The 24,793-nt window shown below is 38.5% G+C and overlaps 1 protein-coding gene across 1 annotated transcript in view; it reads right to left on the bottom strand.

The window, feature by feature from the left end:
• Nucleotides 1–24,793, bottom strand: part of atg7 (ATG7 autophagy related 7 homolog (S. cerevisiae)) — an 88,225-nt gene that overhangs the window by 57,570 nt on the left and 5,862 nt on the right. Inside the window, exons 7-13 of the mRNA XM_033966270.2 lie at nt 24,191–24,337; nt 19,774–19,862; nt 17,163–17,284; nt 15,944–16,034; nt 14,219–14,363; nt 10,214–10,372; nt 2,579–2,773 (exon numbers count right to left, since the gene is read on the bottom strand). Of these exons, the coding sequence (XP_033822161.1) occupies nt 2,579–2,773; nt 10,214–10,372; nt 14,219–14,363; nt 15,944–16,034; nt 17,163–17,284; nt 19,774–19,862; nt 24,191–24,337 (948 nt within the window). The remainder of the gene's footprint in view (nt 1–2,578; nt 2,774–10,213; nt 10,373–14,218; nt 14,364–15,943; nt 16,035–17,162; nt 17,285–19,773; nt 19,863–24,190; nt 24,338–24,793) is intronic.

The following is a 24,793-nucleotide window of genomic DNA, read 5'->3' as shown; positions in this document are numbered from 1 at the left end:
ACAGATAACTGAATTATAAAGTGGCAAAACTTTTAAGTGGAGTCTACTATAGGTTAACGAGCTACACTGCTCCTATTGAGTCATAGTAATAGATTTGAAAAAACAGGTATTGTTGCAATGTAGAGTGTTCAAGCTCTTGAGGCTAATAGAATGAGTTTATATGGGTGGAAAACACCTCAAATTGAAATTAAATTAGCCAGATAATTGCATTTGTTTTACTGTGTCCTCACCTCTTACCACTCCATTATAAATGCATTGATTTCTGATTTAATTTGATCACTTTAGCAAGTAGCCATGGCAAAATGCTAATGCACTACAATGAAATGCACGTTCAAGCCTATTAGACTATGAAATTTAAAATATTATTCAAATAAATACTTTGGCTGCAGCTGACTGTATCTAGACTTAAACAAGGTTTGTCCCCCTGCTCATGGCAAATAAGCCTTGAAAAGTCTAACTACATTGAAACTAATGCACCTACTGTTTATACTTTGTAGACTAAGGTCTAATGAGCTACACAAGTATGCATCATATTTAGCAGAATCATTCAGGCCCCTAATGACTGCTATCACACCTATAGCATACAGGCTAGCTCTATTGTTTTCTTTGTTTAGATATAGGTCTGAGGATGGAGTTATAAATCGGTGATAGATGATGTCTAAGTCCCCCATTCCTGTTCAAAGAAGGATTGTCTGTCCTAACAAAAACTGCTTCTTTAGTTCCCCTCTCAAACCATTTCTTTTCTTTGGCTAATATCTGTCCCTGTATCCCTTTATAAGGGCAACATCCCAATAAGTATATACTGCATTTTCTGGACTATAAGTCGCACTTATTTCATAGTTTGTCCAGGGGTGCATCGTATACTCAGATATGACTTATATGTGAAATTATTAAAATATATAATTTCACATCTTCATTATTGTCACAGTGACAATTGCAGAGGAAATATTGCGATAAACGATAATATTGAAACTGCTCTATCAGAATAATCCCAGGAAACCAATTTTTAAATACACAGAATCATTAAAAGGCCTGAGATGTAACCAATCAATAGGCAAGGCAAGTTTATTCCTATAGCACAATTCGTACACAAGGTAATTCAAAGTGCTTTACAGAATAAGAAAGACATTAAAAGCACACAAATCAAAACATAAATAATCACAAATAATCATCATAAATTTACCATTAAAACAGAAGAGAGCAGAATAAAAACTTTTCAGTCATATGCACAGCTGAACAGAACCGTTTTGAGCCTGGATTTAAACATTGTCAAAGTAGAGGCCTGTCTCACATCTACAGGAAGAGGTTTAAGCTGCGTAAAACTTAAATGCTGATTCCCCATGTTTAGTCCTGACTCTGGGCACCAGCAGGAGGCCGGTCCCTGAAGTCCTCAGTGTGTGAGATGGTTCATGTGGCACTAACATGTCGGAGATATACTTTGGACCTAGGCCATGGAGAGACTTATACACAAGCAGAGCAGCTTTAAAGTCTATTCTTTGAGCTACAGGAAGCCAGTGCAGAGACCTGAGCACAGGACTTATGTGCTTGTACTTCCTGGTTCTAGTCAGGACCCGAGCAGCAGTGTTCTGGATGTACTGCAGCTGTTTTAAAGCTCGTTTGGAGAGGCCAGTGAGCAGGACGTTACAGTAGTCTAACCTACTGGAGACAAATGCATGGATAAGTCTCTAAGTCTGGCTTTGACAGTTTACCTTTGACTTTTGCAATGTTCTTTAGGTGGTAAAAAGCTGCAGATGTTATTGATTTGATGTGGTTGTTAAATTTCAAGTCTGAGTTCATTATTACCCCTAGTTTTCTAGCCTGAGTTGAAGGTTTTAGAGAGAGAGACTGGAGGTGACTGCTGACACTTTCTCTATGTTTCTGTGGCCAAAGATGATGACTTCAGTCTTGTCTGAGTTTAGCAGAAGAAAGTTGTTTTGCATCCACACACTGATCTGTTGGATGCAGTGGCAGAGTGAATCCACTGGTCCAAATAGCAGAATGAATGAATAGTTAAAGCCATAGAAGGTTAATTCTACCTCCTAGAGCTCAAATCTTATCATAGTACAGAAAAATGGCTAAAATCTCCCCACTATTGCAAAGAAATTGTGTACTCAATCAATATTGTTCCAGCTTTCATATATTTAACAATATGTCACTATTGTAATTAATGTGAAAGGTCTACTGTAAACATTAACACAGGTCTGACTTATTTATGGCCAACTTAGCAAATTAATAAAACAGGGCTAGGCTGTGGCTATGGCTTTCTGATTAACTGAATTGTAGTTTAACAACATTGCTGAGAGCTGTTTTACGCTGCTTGGATGTTTTACACATTCAGTACGCCAGTCACCCATACAGACGGCCTCAATTCTTATTTTTTCACCCCTGCGCCCTTGTGCACTTTCACAAAATGCTCCCTTCATTGATGTGTGTAGTGCTTAATGTGGGGTTGAAGCAGGGTCATATGGAAGCTAAAACACATTCAAAGGATAAGATATTTTATTTTAAACTGTTAATTGCCATGGCGACACTCATTATTCTAAAACTCATGGATGTCATTATTATTATTTTCTGTTACCTTTCTCTTGCTGGCAGCGATGACGGTGGGTAGCCAGCGACTCTCCCTGGTGTCCATGAGGAGGAAGACCACGTCGTGTTCAGAAACGAGACGCTCCAGCTGCTGGACGTCCCTCTGAGCCTGGGACACTGTAGCCTCAGAGAAGTTCACTGGGTGACCCGGCATGGGGATACTCATCGAGTAGCCCTCTGCATTCTGACCACAGCACAAAGAGAGGAAAACATCATCAGAGAGGTCACTATATAATCTTAGATGAATATGTGTGAATATTTTCTTTGTAAAAATATGTTATTGGAATTAAGGCAAAGCAATATGACAAGAAAAAAACATCTTCACATTGATCAGTGTTTTCAAAGAGAACTTAAAAGTGTCTTTTGGTATTGATTTCATGAAGATAAACATTTCATTGAAAGGGACCATGTTACACTATTTTATCCTCATTATAAACATAACATAAACACTCCTTACAGTTAGTTCAAAATGCTGTAGCGCACATGCTCACGAGCACCAGGAAATATGAGCACATTTTTCCTGTGTTGGCCTCTCTGCACTGGCTCCGTCAGCTTCAGGATTGATTTTAAGATTCTGTTGATGGTTTTTAAATGTCTCCATGGGTTGGCCCCTTCCTATCTCTCTGAGCTTCTGTCTGTTCATTTTCCCAGTGGAACTTTGATATCAGCAGACCAGATGATTTTGGATGTTCCAAGGTCCCGCCTAAATACAATATGTGACCGGGATTTTGCTGTAGCTGGTCACAGACTCTGGACTCTGGATCTTCCTCTGGGTATTAGAACAGCCCATGCCAGACACTTGTTGTATTGTTTTATTGTGTTTTTGCAGATTGCACTTTATACTGCTTTTGTACAGCACTTTGGGCAGCTGTGGTTGTTTTTACATGTACCTGGTGCTTGAACTGCCAATATAAAGTTATCAAACTAATATAGAGATTAATGTAGCGGAACAAATATGACACCATCCATCCATCCATCCATTTTCTTCCGCTTATCCGGGGCCGGGTCGCGGGGGCAGCAGTCTAAGCAGGGACTCCCAAACTTCCCTCACCCCAGACACGTCCTCCAGCTCCTCCGGGGGGATCCCAAGGCGTTCCCAGGCCAGCCAAGAGACATAGTCCCTCCAGCGTGTCCTGGGTCTTCCCCGGGGCCTCCTCCCGGTGGGACATGCCCAGAACACCTCCCTAGGGAAGCTCCTCTCAACGTGTAGGAGCAGCGGCTCTACTCCGAGCTCCTCCCGTGTGACCGAGCTCCTCACCCTATCCCTAAGGGTATGCCCAGCCACTCTGCGGAGGAAGCCCATTTCAGCCGCTTGTATCCGCGATCTTGTCCTTTCGGTCATTACCCAAAGCTCATGACCATAGGTGAGGGTAGGAACGTAGATTGACCAGTAAATCGAGAGCTTCGCCTTCCGGCTCAGCTCCTTCTTTACCACAACGGACCGATACAGCGACCGCATCACTGCAGACGCTGCACCGATCTGCCTGTCAATCTCCCGCTCCATCCTTCCCTCACTCGTGAACAAGACCCCGAGATACTTGAACTCCTCCACTTGGGGCAGAGACTCACCACCCACTCGGAGAGAGCAAACCACTTTTTTCCGGTCGAGAACCATGGCCTTGGATTTAGAGGAGCTGATTCTCATCCCAGCCGCTTCGCACTCGGCTGCAAACCGCCCCAGTGCCTGCTGCAGGTCCTGGCTCGATGAAGCCATCAGGACAACATCATCTGCAAACAGCAGAGATGAAATCCTGTGGTTCCCAAACCAGGCCCCCTCCGGCCCCTGGCTGCGCCTAGAAATTCTGTCCATAAATATAATGAACAGAACCGGTGACAAAGGGCAGCCCTGGCGGAGTCCAACATGCACCAGGAACAGGTCTGACTTACTGCCGGCAATGCGAACACAGCTCCTGCTCCGGTCATACAGGGACTGGACAGCCCTTAGCAAAGAGCCCCGGACCCCATACTCCTGGAGAACCCCCCAAAGTACACCACGAGGGACACGGTCGAATGCCTTCTCCAAATCCACAAAACACATGTGGACTGGTTGGGCATACTCCCATGAACCCTCGAGGACCCGATGGAGAGTATAGAGCTGGTCCAGTGTTCCACGACCGGGACGAAAACCACACTGCTCCTCCTGAATCCGAGGTTCGACTATCGGTCGGACTCTCCTCTCCAATACCCTGGAGTAGACCTTACCGGGAAGGCTGAGGAGTGTGATTCCCCTGTAATTGGAACACACCCTCCGGCCCCCCTTTTTATACAGAGGGACCACCACCCCGGTCTGCCACTCCAGTAGTACTGTCCCCAACCGCCACGCGATGTTGCAGAGACGTGTCAGCCAAGACAGCCCCACAACATCCAGAGACTTGAGGTACTCAGGACGGATCTCGTCCACCCCCGGAGCCTTGCCACCGAGGAGCTTGCCAACCACCTCAGTGACTTCTGCTTCCTCCTCGGAAGACATGATGGGGGGATTGAGGAGATCCTCAAAGTATTCCTTCCACCGCCCGACAACATCCCCAGTCGAGGTCAGCAGCTCTCCACCCGCACTGTAAACAGTGTTGGTGAAGCACTGCTTCCCCCTCCTGAGGCGTCTGACGGTTTGCCAGAATTTCTTTGGGCTCTGGAACCCAACTTCTTGAAAATATGACACATGTGGTTTAATAAAGACAGTCCATAATTTATAACTAGAGATATATGTTCTGTTGTTACTATAAATTCCATACTGAAGAGACAGGTGAGAAAAAGACATGGTCAATGCATTTCTTCTACAGATGCCAGACATGGAATAAACCACATAAGCATCACATGGCCCAAGATTTGTTTCTTGGTGTTCTCTTATATCATAATTAATGAAACCCGTTGATTAACTGGTCACTTTAAACATAATTTAGTGATAGAGCTGCACAATCACAATCAAAATCGCAATTTGTCATAATTATCAAACTGTAAAGGATCCAGCTGTTTATGTAATAGGTCTTTTTTTTAATAGAAAAAACTGTCAACCCTCTACAAACATGTTCTGAAATGTATGGGATTATTGTAATAGTTTAGCACTTCATACTTCTTCTGTCAAATGTTACTGCTGTGAAAATTTGCCTTTATTTGTCGATGGAGAAAAAAACTGTAGCACGGAAGCATCGCTGGAATGGCTATGAATAAAGAACAAATTTAACCATCTGCTCATTAGCTTATCCGATTACATGAGACACTTTAAACAAACTGTATAGCTGCATGCCAATAGATTTGATTGGCAGGTAAAATAAATAAATAAACGAATACAAAAAAAAATTTGACCAGACAAGCCCAAATTCCTCTTACACAGAAGATAAAGATGGACCAGACTAGACAAAACGACTGACTGATGCGAGAAGCAAGATAAGAATCGTTGGCGGTAAAAATATAATTGGAAGTTAAGAGACCTCGAAAACTCAAAGGACATCTCTATGAAGGGCATCAATACAGCTCCTCTGTGAGAGTTTTAAAGGCTCGAAGCAAAGAGGAGAGAGTATGGGGGGGGGGGGGGGCACAGGGGCACAGGTGGTCTCTAGAAAAAGTCCAAACAAATAAAACCCACTGAGGAGCGGCCTGAGACTCTGCCCTCTGAGGACCCTGTTTACTCCCACTCGAGCGCAGACTGCTCACAAACACTGCGGAGGTTAAGAAGGGAAAACAGAACATAAAAGGAAAAGATTTATACTTTATTTATTTTTAATATGGGGTTGTTAAAGCAAATTGTAGGTCAGTCACGACCGACCTACAATTTTCTTACAGTTCAATACAGGTATCCCTCACTATATCGTGGTTCACATTTCATGGCCTCGCTGTTTTGCGGATTTTTTTGGTGCAATTTTACATGCTTTTTTACATTGTCTGAATGTGCATTGTGTTCTGCGTCCTGATTGGCTGTTGGACTGTAGACCATTGTCCATCAGTCTCCTCCGTGCCGTGTCTCCTGTACAGTACAGAATGTGTTCAGACAAATTTACATAAATGTTGGATCGCAGTGTGACTCTGAAGTGCTGTATGTTTGCAAGTTTTCTCCCCGACAAAACCCACAATGTCGATGTAACGTTCTGCACCGACAAAGACGCCTAGGAAGGTTTGAACTTTGAGAGAGTTTAAACGAGAGAGAAATGTGAGAAAATGTTAATGCCTGAAAAGTGTATAAAGTGTGTGGTGAGGGGTTTTATATATATATTTCTTTGCACTACTGGGAAAACTTTGGTTATTTTTTGGCTATATGATATGATTTCAGCCCTAAAAGATTAAATAATAACTTCTATGACTTATTACACATGCAAACTAACCACTAAAGTGTTTATTGCAGCTCAGAATTTTCTAACAACACTGTAGATTTAGAATAGTTTTTGTGGTTTAAATCTGTTCTTGGGTTTTTGAGTCAGTGGCATAAATTAGTTTTAATATTGTATCGTATCTAGTCGTATATTTACTTGGCAAAACATCAAACTTCAAAATATGTTACATAACAGGCTTAGTGATAAATAAATATGGCAAAACTTTCCTGGGTATTCCGAGAAGGATCCTGGCCTACCCCATTAGCATAAAACCACAAACAACATCAAAGAAAGTAGTATTTATTTTGTGTTTAAAATGACATTCTATAGTCTAAAGCACTGTGTCAAATTGGTATTGGGTTTGGAGCTTTGGGAGTTTGATTTTTGCATCATTTCAAACTGTACAAAATTGTAAAAGTATCAAACTAAGCGCACATTATTAGCAAACTACATTTCAAGCAGCAGCATAAAAAAAAAGTACTGTTCCCTCATCACAGCATACCTAACATATGGTCTTAAAATGTGGAAAAACACACAAATATAAAACTAATCCAATCTTTCTATTACAAAAAAGGGTCATTCGACGGGCTAACATTATGATTCACCTTGTAACTCATTGTACAACCAATCAAATACTTTAAAGTTCTGTGGCAAAGTTCATGTACAAATGAAAATCCTCATTCTTTGCAGCAAGTAAATACAACCTAAGAAGCACTTGTTTGTTCAACCACATGTAAGAACTACTCTTAGGGAACATTGTTTATCAAGAAAAAGAGTTAAATTATGGAACAGTTACTGCGATGAGCTAAAACAAGCCACTTCTCTTTTAGGATTCAAAATAATGTTGAAGAGAAAAGTAATGGAAACATATTTGAAAGAATAACAATAGTAAAGATAGTTTTGTGATAATTAGAATCATATTTTTTGTTCATTATGATGTAGTAAAATGTCCAGTAACATGCTCATATTCATTTTATAAATGAATGTCCATTAACAGAAGGTAACAGAGCCTTTTCTGCAGCGTCCAGACAATGGACCAGCCTCCTTCTGTGTTGAAGATTGAGAGGATCTGACAGGCAGTTTAAGAATAGACTGAAAACCCACCTCTTCTCCCAAGCATTTAATACTACCTAGACAGACATATCTAGACATATCTTGCTGTTTTTATGTTGTATTTTTCTTTGCCTATGTATTGTGTTAACTGTATTTTTGCTTTTTGTTGACTCCTCATGTAAAGCACAGACAAAGTTGTATTTAAATGTGTCATATAAATAAACTTGAATTAAAAACGTCCTGTATTTGGAGGTAGAGGTAGGCACAATACGTTTCAGCTCCTGTCTACACCTGCTCATTGACCCACTATGTTGTTCGACTTGATTGTAAGGTTATATAGTTGTAATGTAATGAGTTATACACTGACCAAAACAAATAAAATAAAATTAAATCATCATGTCATTATTTCAGCCAGAGTTTCAGATGTCCGTTAAAGATGCTCATTTTAACGAATTGTGACAAAAACATTGTCTCATTATCTGTCCTAAAATAAAATATAATAATAAGTTCTGAACACAGTCTGCGCCATCGGTCGTGTCTATTTGTGAAGCAAATAACTTTAAATTAAATCTTAAATGTAACCTCCTGCACTCGTCTGTAAATAACACCAACTTCAATAACTATGACTCATTCTGTGGGCATCAGGCTGACAGCTTCTTTCTCAACAGCAGCCCGCACATGGGCACAAGGTAATATGCAAAAGAGAACTGGGAACCACACATGAGGGTACAAACATAGACCAAAATATTATCATCATTAAATAAAATCTTCCACTGGGGATTTTGGTGCATCCCAATAACATAATTTTGTCTCTCCATCTTTCTGTTTAAAGGCACCACTATTTTCGTTCCAATATACAGCATTTACTTTTGAATTGTTAATTGCTATAACGACAGTAATTTCTCATCACCAACAAACCTCTGATAGTTGTTAAAATGTACGTCTTTTTTTATAAATCAGGATAGATAGTTGTCATAGGTAACCACTTTTACATTTATAACTTGTTTTTTTTTGTTGACGTTTATGTGAAGCACCTTGGGCAGCTGAATTATAACTTGGTTCATAAAAAACTAAAAAAGGGTGTATAATAACAATAAATAACATGAGGTACAAATTAAAAAGTTTTGAAGTTTTACATTTAAATGTTCCTTGGTAAAACTGCACCCCTCAGCAGCAGCGGCCTTTTTAACCAGTTATTTGCAAAATCACTTTGTTCTTAAAGGTCAAGGTAGATTTATTATTGGAGCCATAAAAGAACGGTTGAGTTGTTTTTAACTAAAGTGCAAACAGCAGCAGCACAGGTAAGCCCAATGTGCAGGGTTGCCAGGTACATGGTTTTCAAGCGGAATTGGGTGTTTTTTTAAGAGCAGCTGTGGGTGAAAATATTGCCTGTGGGTTTGGTCAGAACTATTTTCCATGTTTTCCATGTAAAATGGCTGATTTTAGAATAAACCTAATTATAGTCCTGAGTTTTGGTGACAAATCTTCATATCCAAAGCCATTAGAGCTTTATGGAACTTCTATTTGTGCTTGAGAGAGAGGGGGCGGGTCTGTCACCGGAGGAGTGCTGCTTTCATAAATACAGTGGAAAATACATCCGTGCATTGGTTCTGTGGGTTTTGGCCGTTTTTTCATCCGCTCTTCTGCCAGTACAATATGAATATACAGTGACAGAGCTTGTGTTTGGTGAGTAAACGTTTAATGTTGTGAAGAAAACATTGAGGCTGTCAGTGCTGCTTTTAATGAAGTTATTTTGTGAGACCTTTAAAGGTGCCAATGTCACTTTTCTCGTGGAGGGTCGCCAGCTGCTTATCTCCATGGAGATGTTATCACTTTGCTTGTAGTGTTCCACAGTGAGCCATTAAAAGTAACTAACTTGCATTTAGTGAGAAACACAAGTATTATTGCTATAAACAGTAAGCAGTTTCTGTCCAAAGATCTGACCAGCAACTTAGTGGTGCCAGCTCCTTGTCTTCATGGTGACAGAGACGTTTAATCCCATTTTGTGGAAAATTCCACACAAAGCAATAACATTTCCAAGGTGACACACAGATAGTGTAAAGTTACATAGGGCACCTTTAAACTACAGCATCCAATAAACATGAAAGAGTTCAAGTATTTCACCATATGGAGTAATACTCACTGATATTCAAATACTTGAAAAGCTCCTAAACAGCTTTTCAAATACTTGAAATAGCACTATTGTTAAGCTTAATAGTGTTTTGTGGACGTTGTGTATGATTTATTTCTAGGCTTTTCAGACTCACCACCCCGGGGAAGATCTTGTTGAGCCGGTCAACTGCAGCCATGGCCTTAGACTTGCCTCCTCCCAGACAGTCCTCAAACTCATACAGAGGCTGACGGACGGGGTTAGAGTACGAGATCTTTGCATTATCCACAAATGTGATGTGTCTGACTCCCCAGCCCTGCAAAACAAAGTCAAACCTTCAACCATTTGTAGATATTCTGTAGTCTTAAATTATCTTCATTTTGAGACCATTTATTATAATGTGTTTATTATACAAAACGATGCAAAATTAAAGATACAAAATGGTGCAAAATTAAACAAACTATTATTAGGAAAACACAAATTACTAGAAAAGATGTCAGGATAAATGCTCTTTAAATCATGTATTGTATAGACCTGTCACAATAATTACTATATTCACTTATCACTCAATATATGAAACCCAGAACAATACATTTTTGGCCTTAACATTTATCATGAGTACTTTTTCTTTTTGGGGCATTTTTGTTGTAATGCGATAAGATTTGAGCTGTAGAGGAGTGAATTAGTCCCTTTTATGGCTAATTATTGGTACATTCTGCTGTCTATTTGTTGCAGCTCATGTCTTTTAATGAAACAGTCGATTTAAAAGTGGTTTACTAGAGTCGTTCTTGCATTATTTAAATCTTAATTAAAGGCATAAAGTAGGTTCAATATCATCGTTTATGGCAAGATTTCTTTGTAGTGGTATATCATGCTTCAAAATGTGTTACCATCACAGGTCTAGCCTTGTACGGTAAAAACTGGCAGGGTCACATTTTTCAGGTGCATTGTTACTAAGCATCATGGGAAACCAACACTAACCCTGACAGTTGATTCTCTGTCACAGAATATCAGGCAATATCACTGTTTCAGACAGGACTAAGTTGGCGGGGCTAAAGGTTCACACTAAAACATGTTTCTGACTCACAGTTTGAAATCAGGTACAGTCCTTGTCACTCAGAGCCTGACAGAGGTTGACCAATAAGAGTGGGTGGGAAAAAGAGTCTGAAAGCTGCAGCACTGAATCACCATTATGTAAATATTATAATAATCACTCACACACAGGGTATCGTCAAAGAAATCAGAGCGCATTAGGTTTTTAGTTTAGTCATTAGACATTTCGACATTAAGCTAATAAAAAATACGTGTTCAGCACCACAGTGGGGCTTAATAGCTAATTCCTCTCTGCAGTCCCTGATTTTACTGTTATTGGCCAACCCTAATGACAGGCCTAATTAAAATATAATTAAGCCTAAAGATGCAGTAAGAAAACTCAATGACCAGAGTTATCACCGCTGTAATATCCTAAGTGAATAGAAAATGCTCAGTTTTGACAATTTTATTCTGTATTTAAATCCAAGAAACGTATTCAAAATTATTAATAATGTAGCTCCACTTCTACAGAAACTCTATTCTGAACAAACTACCCAATCCACTCGGCCTTTGCTCAAACAGCCTTTTCCTTTCAAACCATCAGACAGTGGAATCAGCTCCAGACAGTCTGAAATTGTCTGCAGATCTTGACAATTAGCAATTTGAAAAAGCACATTTTAGTATCGAGTGTGTTGATAAGTGTGTCAGCATCAGTCTATTTAATTTGTGCTGTTCTGTTTCACTGTAAAAACTCGCACATAATGTTTTAATATTTGCATGGAGACATTTTATTGTATTTTACTGCTGATGTTAGTGATGAACTGTTAGTCTTATAATATAATTGCGATGAAATACGTGGGTTCACCTGCCCAGGGACTGCAGATGGAAGTAGCAGTATCTAAATCTGATACAAATCATCTTTTCTTTTGTAATATTAATGAATTTGTATACGGTCCCTGAGAGCACAGTCATCTTATAAAGTGAAAATGAAAAAAGGGTATTTGGTGCATTTTGGTATAAATTTCATTAAAATACTAAAATTACACAAACATTTATTTTCATACAACTTCAAATTGAAACTAACCCATTATTGATTTACCAGAAAAGGAACAATTAAGCTTCAGAGCATTTTGAGCAAGAGCCTTGACTGGACGCTGTGCTATGCCGTTCTATAAAGTCTGCAATGTCAGTCAGCGTGGAGCCAGCAACCTTTTTCAAGATCAATACTCTATTATGTTGAAGGAAATAGGAATTACTATTGTTTATTTTTTCACTTCTTCTTCTATTGCACTTGAATGTTTTTTGTAAACCCCTGGGGAGGTTGTTTGTTCCCTCCCTCCAATTGTCCAAAACGATACCCTCATAAAAGGAACCTTGTGAAACGAAATGGTCTTGAACGACATTGAGAAGGTGCGGTTTAAAGCATGGGTGTCGTGTACTGAAACATAGACAATGCAGATACTTGTGGTTGGTATTGTGAGTCAAAAAAGTTGCATTTATCCTAGGTTTGACGGAGCCATTATTTAGGTTTGGAATCTTAAAAGGTCCTATATTACGCACGATTGAGCTTTAAGCCATGTTAGAAGGTTGTTATCTCCTCAAAACAGACCTGGATTTGTGTTTTGTTTCATTCACACATGTTTGAGTAACCTGGCATTATTAGTCTGTTACATCTCCAAAGCTCAAAATGCTCCGTTCCACCTTGTGATGTCATGAAGTGGTAGTTTCCAAGTTAACAGCTCCTTTTGTTTAGTAGAGAATGGAAATGTCAGGGCTGAAATCATCCAAATGATTCTAGTGAAGGTGTATGGAGTTTAAAAACACAGTGGAGCACTTCCTGTACTAGCCCATGACATCACCAGGTGGAACAGAGTGTTTTGTTTGTTTGAGAGAAGAACTCAGCCAAAATCTGCAGGGTTTGTGTGTTAAACATGTGTGAATGAAACAAAACACAACTTCAGGTGTGTTTTTGATGAGGAAACGACTTTATGACATAGATCAGAAAATAAGGTTTTGGGCAATTTAATTCTGTATTCAAATCTAAGAAACACATTAAAAATTATTAATAATGCAGTTCGATCTCTACAGAAAGTCTGTACAAACTATTCGATCCATGCATTCCTCTGCAAAATGAAATAGCATAGTTCAAGCAGCCTTTTCTTTCAAACCATCAGACAGTGGAATCAGCTCTAGACAGTCTGAAATTGTCTGTAGATCTTAACAATCTTAAGCAATTTGAAAAATCACATTTTTGTATCAAGTTTGTTGACAAGTGTGTCGACATCAGTCAGTTCATTTGTGCTGTTCTGTTTAGGGTCAATATAGGCCCTTTAATATGTGCTCCGTCTTGCACCAAATGTTTATAATTGAGATTACCGTATTTTCCAGACTATACGTAACACTTTTTTCATAGTTTGGCCAGAGGTGCGGCTTATACTCAGATATGAAATTGTTAAAATATCTAATTTTACATCTTCGTTATTGTCACCCTGATGACCGTGCGAGGACACTCTAGGCTTGTGACAGCCATGCAGAAGCAGAAGCGACACTTCATCTACCTCAAGAGCTTGTGGAGATGTTCAGAAGCGACACCGAGGATGAAGAATTCAATGGATTTAGTGATTTGGAGTCGATAGTAAACTTTTTTACACTTCAGTTATCTGATTAACTGTTAATATCTTATGCTAACAAACCAGACACGTATTCAGTTCATTATTATTATAACTTGCCTTTAAAGATAAAATGTCTGCTCTTGGTCTTGGATTTTGTAAAATAAATCCAGTCCAGTGTGACTTATATATGTTTTTTCTTCATTATTATGCATTTTTTGGCTGGTGTGGCTTATAGTCCAGAGCAACTTATGGAAAATACAGTAGAATGGTAAAGGATTTTTAAATGTTCAGTAAAAGTACAACTTTGTATCATGTGGGCCAATTCACCAGGAGTCCAGAGGGCCGAGAAATAATGGTCCAAGGGCCAGATTTCACCCCCAGGCCATAGTTTGGACACCCCTCATTTAAAGTGTAGCTCGATAATAGTGTGTTGAAACTGCATTACTGCTTTCCAAAAACAACTAATTGAATATAAAAGGGGTACATTTGAAGGAAGAAGGGAAACATTGTGTTTTCACCATGAGAGTTCGGGCCACGTTACACCCTAGGGTGCCCGCCCCCAGCAGCAGACACTTGGTGCTGATGACTTTGTCCAGGTCCAGAGAAGGAACCAGCCTCCAGCGCATCAGCTTTAAATTCAGGTCCACAGATGATTCAGCCAGTCTGAAAACAAGGAATATTTCATAATTTTCTCCAAAAACAATTCTGGCTAAAAACTGGTAACCTTCTAATAGTTTGTCGGTTAATAAGCCGATTTTAGTTTTTATGTCAGTTCTTCTGGATGTGTTTAACGTCAACTTTGAACAGAATCCTCAGAGATAAATCACAAATGTACTCTCACTGCTTGTCAGAAAAAACCCCCCAAAAAAACCAAAAGTTTTTGTTCTCAAATATTTACACTCTGCACAAATATAAGCAATGAAGGCTGTCCAACATTGATTTGATTGTTTTCAAATGTGTAGCTTTAGTAGCAAAATATCTGCTGTAACTAAAAATATACCGGTACACAAAAATTACTTATTTTTTTATGAATGTAACTTTCATGCTTGTCTCCATGGAGATATTACTTTGCCTGGAATGTTCTACAGTATGGCATTCATCATATCTCAAAAAATAGTTAAAACTAGAGTGTACTGTAGCTATTTTTGGGTCATTTCTCCATAGATCTGACCTGTAACTTGGTATTTAAGATGTCAGCATAGTTCTCAACAGCAGCAAAATATATATAATGCTGTAGTTACACAGGGGGAACATGAGGACGCTGACAGATTGTGTGTTGATTCAAAGTTCTACATCTCCATCTGATATAGCTGCACTACCAATTTGTATTTCTTTTGTTGTTGTTTTTTTTGCAAGAAACTGACGCTTAGCCATTATAATTTTACACCAGCACTGGATTAGTAATTATATTCCCCATGGTTCACTGTGGGCATGGTGGGCTGAATCTCACTGTTCACAGCCAAACACTCTATTCTGTTTTAAACAAGCTAGGTGTGTTTTTTTCCAAAAGCACCTCTAATTATAGCATACCAGTACAACAATTAAGTCCTTTGTTTTCTGCATGAATAAAAACTATTTTGAATTTGAGTTGAACAAATTATAGATGTCACAGTTGCCCAGGTTGTAGAGGTCATATTATAATTGGAGAGTCAGTGGTTTCGATCCCAATTTTGCCTGTGCTTTGTGCCCTTAAATAAGACACTGCATTCACTGATGGACAATGAAGCGTGTGAAACCGTGTTGGAGAGAGCGAATGAGAGGGAACAGTGGGACAGGTATTGTCTGCATGTGTCTGCAGTGGTTTAAATGTCATAATGTAAGTGTTTTATGTCCATTTTGTTGATGTTACGCTCTATTGGTTTAGTTTTTGTTGTTTTTTGCATTGTTCCATTCATGTTTAAAGTCGCTGTGCTTGATTTTTACTCTTGAAAAACAGAACCAGTTCACTTTAAACAGTTTGCAGTGGTCCAAAGTTACTCCTTACTTACCTTATGCATTCTGAACATCCTAATTATTCATGAGTTTATAAGTGCTTTTCACAGCGCTAGTAGAGTTTTGGCATGACAGTAAAGCTAACAAGAACTAGCATGCTAAAGCACATTTCCTACTTGTCGGAAAGTAAAATATTTTATAAGTGGATGCAGACAGTACAGAACTGACTTGTTTATTATTGAGTACAAGGCCTTTATAATGTTTAAAAAAATTAATTAAAATTTGAAATACAGGACTAGACCAGGATTTACCTTTTAGGGTCCATGCATTCACTCAGATTCACCATCCTGGGTCCCATGGCTCCTTTGGCGTTTTTCTCCCAGCCCACGCTCTTTGGACAAACTTTAAAAGAGCAAAGCATGGGTGTATTAGAAAGATAGGAGCATTTCTGTCCTTGAAGGTCTTGTGCTGCTTAAACCTACACACGCAGACGGGCTTTTAAAGGACATGTAATTGGGAAGAATAGGTGCTGAAATGCTGCCATGCTGCATGTCAGCGTGACATTTTGATATTTCGAAAATTGAATACCTTTACCGAGGCACAGAATCTCTATGGAAACCAGTTTTAACCAGAGAAAATACAAAACACTGCGTTGGTTGATGCAGAACCTATCATTTAGATTTCATACGGTCGCTAGCGGTTTCAATTATAGTATTTTTAACAACAGTTGGACTGATTATTCTACAGTATTAAAATCATGTTGAGACCTTATAAAGAATAAAGCTACAAGTTAATCATTTCTTCATTAGCTCAGTATTGACAAATTAATATCTTTAATGGTATATTTTATTTTTTATTGATCCCAAGATCCTGGCTCAGATCTGGAAATTTGTCTTTTGCATTTGACCCATGTTTCACTGGCACTGAATCAAATTGTACAGTGCTCAGGGAAACTTCTCCAGGTCTGAGGAAGGATCTTGGTGAGGACTACCTAGCTGGAGAGTTATCCAAGTATTCAAGTGTCTGCCCCAAGAACACAGTAAAAATATGTCATTCTGATGCATAACCTGTAATCCCACAATGAATAGTTATGAAAATCGAACTTGTAGTACAAAAAACGCAGGTGGAAACTAACTAAAACATGCAAAATATGCCCGCTCTCCCACTATGTTGTCCTGACTGAACCCATCTTAATAACCCTGGGGATCTCCTGCCCACTGCTCCTGACAGGTTTCCCCAGCAGCATTGCAAAGGACAAGGACAATCAAGTGTACCTTACCTCAAAATAACCCCTGTTTATTTATAGTCTTTAAAGATTCATTATAATCTGTGTGTTGATTCATTCAGTATTACAAAATGTCTTATCCATCTCGTGTTGACATTAAAAACAGCTTTTCCTCATTATCAAGACAAATGAGTAAAATATATGACATAAAATAACTGACTTAAAATGTAATTAACCCCACAGTTTAGAGTAGTTAATTACGACTGAATGGACTTATCGGAAAGAAAAACAGCCTAATGCTTCACCCGAGGTAGGAGCCAGAGGAGGCAGTTTGAGCTGGAAAGTTAAACTGTGATTAATGGAGCGACTGCCCTGTAGAGTCCTGTCTCTGAAACACAGCACCTCCAGCACGTCCAGCTTAGACCCCCTGAAAACAAACACACACACAGAGGCACATGGGGCATTACGACAATTTAAATTTTATGATAATAACCAAATTGCAAAAGCAGCATTTATTTACTTAGATAACAAACTCTTTTACAGAGAACAAAATACTCCAAGGGATTTTAAGAAATAAACCGTACCACTTTATAATAGCCTTAATAAACTATGAACAAACACTGGAAAGCCCCACTGTGTAACTTTTTAGCCAAAAGATAGACTTAAGTAGTTAGTTAGTATATTTATTTCAAACCTGCATGTATAAATCACATAATAACATAACAGTACAGACACAAATACACATATGCATGGTTTGAAAAGGGTATGGCTGAAGCTAAAACTTAAGTAAAACTATGTTGTTGTTAGTTATTTTTTTATTTTGGATGTTTTTATTGCATTGAAAACATGTATCCTTGCTGTGAGCAGGCTTGCATCTCCACAAACCTGACTCTTATTTAGCCTGAAGGGGGGCCTCGTCATGTTTGTCTCCATGGAAATGCTGGCTATAATCTTTCACAGTACAGTGTAAGACTCGGAGAACATGGAGAATGTTTCTGAAATATGTTCTAACTAGTTCCATGGAATCATGCAGGTAACGTGCCACTGCCAGAAAGTTACACAGTGTCACTTTAAAGTACAATGATTTAGGTTTACTAATCACAATATTAAGTCAAGGCAAGTTTATTTGTACACAAGGCATTAAGGGCTGTTCTTATGTTGATTCGCTTATTAATTAAGTAGTTGCTAAGCTTGAATGATTCTTAATAAACAATTTGTTCAATGTGAATTAAGTTTATTAAAAGTTCTTATACAGTGTTACCTAAACAAATAAAACTTAGAACCCTATAGTCTGCATTGTGATAGCATATATGGTCTTGTATAGCAGTTTATGTACAGTTCATGAACCAGTCTTCTTTCAAAACATAACGCTCTCAAATTAGTCTAGGACTCTGCCGCAGTGAACATTTTAATCGGGAGATTTTATTGCAATACTTTTGAAAATCGACCGTATTCGTTTTTTTAACCAACAGCAGTCAATTTACTAATTAGACTGACAAATTAACAAGCACAAAACTTCTCCGTTATCCATTAGGAAATTCCAGCAGTACTGTTATGCATTCACACTGGCCAATAACAACAGATTATGTTGATGGAGCTGTGGACTCAAGTCGTTTGTACTGGATAAGAATAACCTATGAGTTCACAAGATTTGGCCACACTTGTCCATTTTGTAATGTATTTTGGATATGAATGTTTACTTAAAAATATGAAAGATAAAACTTGTTAAAGACATATTCATGAGTATTACACAGGCCAACATTGATATGGCTGTACAATAAAGCCTAAAATGTCATCAGATTATGACTTTCTGCATAATCTGTATCTGTATACTGCAGAGCTGTGACACATCAGGGCATAATATGAGGAACAAGAGGCTATTGTGCAGGAAGACTGGTGCTAATAAACAATACATGACCCATTCAGGAGGAATGTTGAGCCCTGTTATTTTATGAGAAGGCTTAAGGGACTGTGCATCATAGTGCCAAGCAGATGTATTATTATTAGTAGTATTTTTTAATATAAATTTAAAGAGGTCCACTGGGTTTAGGTGGGTTAACTAAGAATAAAGAAAAAAATAGAACTAGAAAAATTACATTTTGTTGAAAAATCACCATGATCACAGCCAATATTTTATTTAAAATCTAATAACCTTTTATTCCACATGAGCTAAAAGTTTTTGATGAAAACTGCTGAAGGAGATGTCTAAAGATTTTGATTTGTTATTTTGCCAATCTCGGTTTGATTCAATATGGCCGACTTTCTTTAGGGCTCAGGGCAGGGCCATAATATAAGTTTTTACATGTCCTGAGATTATCTATTTTTTATGCAAAGTTTAATACTACTGAGTGTCATTCAATATTTTTTCTCCAGGTCTTCATTCAAAATTAGAGCTCACTAAACTCTAATTTTCGATGACGAGCCGCTGACTCTCCCCTTTGCACATTTACTGTCTTTTGCAAGTAGGTTGTAAACTACACGTTGATCTTTTTAATGACCAATTACTTACAAACCATAAAGATATTGAACATAAAGCTAACTCAGCACTTCCTGTCCTGGAATGGCCTTTTTTGTTTAATATTATATCTGAGTGTCAAATTAAGTGATTAGCCTACATAATTATACTGTCAGATTTTTTTTCAGCCGATACTGATATCCAGTGTTTGTCTTTTATCGTTATTGCTCTAAAATTTTCATTATAAAATTGAGAAATATTAGGAAATTTGATCAATACCAACATCACCGATACCAACGCATCATTAAATGTATTTTGGACATTTGTTCAACATCATTTATCAACTAAATTCTCTCCAGATTGCCTTTAGTTTGGGCTTTGTTCCACACCTCACACTCACATTTTGGCAGTGAATGATTTTTTTCTTCCTGTACAAATAAAGACACACTGACGGACTTTACCATCTGTAAGCGATAAGGAGCAGAAGATTTCTCAGAGGCCAGCCCGGATGTTGGGACAGAGTACACGGATCATAGACGCCCACTGAAACCTGCCAACGAGAAAGACGCCACTGTTAGCAAACAAGAGGAGAACAGCAGGAGGAAACCCAAACACAGCAATGACCCAGACACCCTGACTGTGTTTTCATGCACATTCAAAATCTGATCATCGCTGAAGTTCTGGAGTTTTCAGACTATTAAAATGTTATCCAAACAGTTATGTGATGTGAGTGATCAAATTTCATTTTGAGGCCAAGATTTTAAAAGGAAAACTAATGTGACAAAAACAAAAATGAAAGAGGAAAAGTTTAAGATTGAAAGAGTGGGTTTAAAATACAACAGCTACTCTGAAAACCAACTGATAATTACTGTTGATTACTCTGATTAATCTAGTCATCTGTTAATACTGGTCATGTAAATTTACCCACAAATGCATTCAGTTAACTTAGGACATTCACACTTCCTTTCTGTGGTTTTAAGAACATTGTTTAACAGCAAGATTTGATTTCATTTGTTCCTCATTTGTGCCAACTGCATCATGTTTTTGTCTCAACACAGCAACTTATTTCAACTATGTGAATTTGATGTATAAAACTGATACAGAGTAAGAGCCAACAGCGCTTTTACTCTTGCTATGGTAGGTTAGCTGCTTATTATGATCAAGCAATGTACCATAGTTTTACATTATTTCAATTTTATACAATTGGAACAAAGTGCTCAATAGAGCTCGGGATCAAAGGTAAAAAATCGCCCACATGTGCCAGAGGTGCATTAGCAAAAAACATATAAAAAGAGTAAAGAAAGAGCTGTGGAATAAACTCCTGCTGCCTCACTACACTGGTAAACACACGTAACACACTGTAGTGACAGAACACTTCTGGATGATTGTAAAGTTTTGAATTTGGCATCTTGGCATCACTGGTTTAACATTAGGCTGAAGAGAAAATTCTTTACACAATCCCGATCTCTATATCCAGGAAATACAATGCTTCAACTGTCAAAAGTTTGACAACTTTTACCACCTGTCGTATATTTCGAATTTTAAAAAAAACTAAAATGATCTAAAAATGTCCTGCTGTACTGATGTAGACAATGAGGCACTCCAGTCCTGTCGCCGTAGACGTTTATTAAGAGGTGTCTCACTGAGCCGTCTCAACATGGTCAGCTTTTTCTTACTCATTATTTTCAACCACAGCTTTATTTTCAATCAAGACAGTGTGGCCTGCATTATTCTGGAGCTACTTTTGTCAGTATGCAGTATACACTTCTACACTTCAGTACACACATCGCAGACATTCACACAGCCACTTGTGTCAAGCAATAAAACCAGCAGTGGCAGATAAATCAAGACTAGGTCTAATTGCGATATCAAATAAATTATACCGAATACCGGTACTATAAAAACAAAACGAAAAATGAGGAATAGGCGTGCCAATGATAATTACCACATCGACTTATGGTTCGATATATATGAGAGCTGGAACAATATTTTAGGGGGTCAATATTTGTACTTGTGTGTACTTTTTTGTGTGCACTTTTTTGCACTACTGGAACTTGTATGACTCATTATAGATGCAAACTAAGTACTAAAGTGTTATATTCTACTGTTTATTGTAAATCTACAATTGTTAAAAAATCATGAGCTGCAATAAATAGTTTTTGTGGTTTAAATCTGCTCTTGGGTTTTTATGTCAGTGGCATAAATCACTTTTTTTATACAGTGTTGTGAAAAAGTATTTGTCCCCTTTTTAATTTCTTATTTTTTTGCATGTGTGTCACATTTAACTGTTTCAGATCATCAAACACATTTAAATATTAAACAAAGATAACCCAAGTAAACATAAAATGCAGTTTTTCTGTGATGATTTTATTTGCCCCCTTTGTTAAATGATGAGGTAACTGAGATTAATCATATTATTGTGGAAAGCTGAGGTCAATTTCATAACCACTCCCAGGCCTGATGCTGCCAAATCTTTCAAATCAAGAGATCACTTAAATAGAACATGTCTGACAAGGTGAAGTCAGCCATATTGAACCCAAGATATTGCACCGTGATCCAAGGAAATTCAGGAGCAAACAGGAACAAAAGTAATTGACATGTCTCAGTTTGGAAAAGGTTACCATTTCTAGCCATTTCTAAATCCATTATCCACAAATGGTACAGTGGTGAACCTTCCCAGGAGTGGCCGACCCAAGAGCACAACAACGACTGATCCAAGAGGTCACAAAAGAACCCAGAACATCATCTAAACAACTGCAGGCCTCACGTGCCTCAGTAAAGGTCAGCGTTCAAGACTCAACCATAAGAGACTAGGCCAAAATGGTGTGCATGGCAGAGTTCCAAGGTGAAAGCCACAAAAGAACATAAAGGCTCGTCTCACTTTTGCCAAAAAACATCTTGATGATTTCCAAAGCTTTTGGGAAAATATTCTGTGGACTGATGAAATAAAAGTTGAAATTTTTGGAAGCAGTGCATCCCGTTCCATCTGGCGTAAAATTAACATGTCAACAGTGAAACATGGTGGTGGTAGTGTCATGGTTTGGGGCTTTGCTGCTTCAGGACCTGGACGACTTGCTGTGATTGAAGGAACCATAAACTCTGCTCTCGAACAACAAATCCTGAAGGAGAATGTCTGGCCATCAGTTTGTGACCTCAAGCTGAAGCACACTTACAGGTTCTGCAGCAGGACAATGATCCAAAGCACATCAGTAAGTCCACTTTTGAATGGCTTAAAAACACAAAATGAGGGTTTTGGAGTGGCCTAGTTCAGACCTGAACCCAATAGAGATGCTGTGGCATGACCTTAACAAGGCAGTTCATGCTCGGAAAACCTCCAATGTGGCCGATTTAAAACTATTCTGCAAAGAAGAGTGGGCCAAAATTCCTCCACAGCGATGTGACAGACTCAGTTATTTATCACAGTTATCACAAACGGTTGACTGCAGTTGTCGGAGTCAATGGTGGTTCAACCAGTTATTAGGTTTAGGGGCAATTACCTTTCCACGTGGGCCATGTAGGTTTGTGTTGTAGTGTTTACTTGTGAGTTATCTTTGTCTAATATTTAAGTTAGCTTGAGCTGAAATGGCTAAGAGTGACAAAGGTGCAGAAAATGTAAGCTGAAGTATTTATTCAGCAATACATTGAACTTCAAAATATGTTATCTTGACAGGCCTAATGAGCAAGAATGAACATACTAGCATTACTAAACTATCGCTCCTTCTTGGTCACAGATCCTAAGCTATGGAATGCACTGCCCCTGCACCTTAGACAAGCTGAGGCACTTACTCAAAAAAACAAATTTTTAAACATTCAAAATGCATCTTTTTTTCTTGGCTTTTAACTGAAAAACTGCATTTCACTATTGTAGACTTTCAATTAGTTTTTGTTTGCATGCATTTGGGGTACTTGCAGTATATTTTATTCTATTTATTTATTTGTCTTCCTAATTTATTATGTCCTTTTTTAATAGATTCTTTTTTCAGTCCAAGGTTTAGTTTGTTTTCATACCTGACAGTTTGGACTGCTCACTAGCGCTCTTCCTCAGAGTGGTCATGTGATGTTGCTGTGATGTGTCTGCTCAGCTGATTTACATAGTTTTTGGCGCTACCTTCCTCCTGGTGGAGGCAGGACAACAGCATCATCTGCAGTCTGACTTCTTCAAGACAGTATCCCAGGTGTGTGAGAGTAAAAAGGCCCCTTCATCCTGGTTTAAAGTACTGTGTGCATGCTTGTGTATTTCGATTGGATCCTTAATTCAGTAATGATGTTTGTTGTTTTCAGTCACAGTCCAAACTGTAGTTCTCTCTTTTACAATGGTCAGAAATGGTCGAACTGAGTTTCTCCTGTTCTTTGTGTTTTGTTGCTTGTGTTCATGCCTTCACTTTTTCCTTTTCATACCTGTCAGGCCTTTTTACTGTCATACACCTGGGACATATCACAGCAACATCATGTGAGCAGGCAAAACTGTCAGGTATGAAAACAAATTAAACCTTGATCTGAAAAAGAATATATTAAAATAAATTAACGGAAGACCAGATGAGCCTCACTGGATTATTATCTGTCCTCCTAATTTATTATGTCCCGTGCGTGCGTGTGTGTGTGTGTGTGTGTGTGGGGGGGGGTGTGGGTGTGTGTGTGTGTGTGTGGGGGGGTGTGTGGGGGTGTGTGTGTGTGTGTGTGGAGAGAATCACTGTGGAGCAGCTTTTCAGATTTTGTTGTTCAGTTTGTGCTATGACAATAAAGGCATTCTGATTCTTATTGTTATTTTTTATCAAATAATCTTGGTAATCACTGATGTCATTAATGTGATTTTTAACATTATTTTGTGTACTGTGTTGTTTTAAAGTGCATTATAAATAAAGTTGGATTGTATATTACCTTCTTCGTATCAGAGAAGAAAGAGTCCCAGTCTTTGAGATCGGCCATCTGCACTGAGTCTTCACTGTACTTCAATAGAAAATAAGGGACGGCTGAGTTGCCCCTTTTCACACACAGGTCATCATAGGCCTCCTGCAGGGCTACAATCTGTGAGAGAAACACGCAAAAGGCATACACTTTGAAACAATACAAGAACACAGGGAATGGATGTGTCACACAAACCAGTTTGGCTCTAACTTATGGATGTATTTTTTATATTATGTCCAGAAAGGTCTTAAAAAATCTTTATGCCATGACTTTGAATCAATACCTTTAATTATTTGCTTAGCTTTTATGAAGAACATAAACGTGTTTGCTGAAAATGTTGCATAAGGTTCCAAAATAGATAAAATTGGTATTATACTATAACAGACTATGTTTATAAGTGTGTATTTTCTTATGCATTTTAGCAGTTTTGCATACACTTAAATCAACTTTTCTGGTGGGGAATGTTCCACAGTGGCATTAAACTCATCTAACTCCATAGAGACAAACAGGAGACGGCACCAGGCCAAGATACAGGTCAGATCAGTGACCCAAAAGGATGCATGTTTTTCCAAGGTA

Source organism: Periophthalmus magnuspinnatus, chromosome 5 (genome assembly GCF_009829125.3).
Source record: "Periophthalmus magnuspinnatus isolate fPerMag1 chromosome 5, fPerMag1.2.pri, whole genome shotgun sequence".
NCBI classification, from domain to species: domain Eukaryota; kingdom Metazoa; phylum Chordata; class Actinopteri; order Gobiiformes; family Gobiidae; genus Periophthalmus; species Periophthalmus magnuspinnatus.
This window is presented reverse-complemented; position numbering and strand designations above follow the sequence as displayed.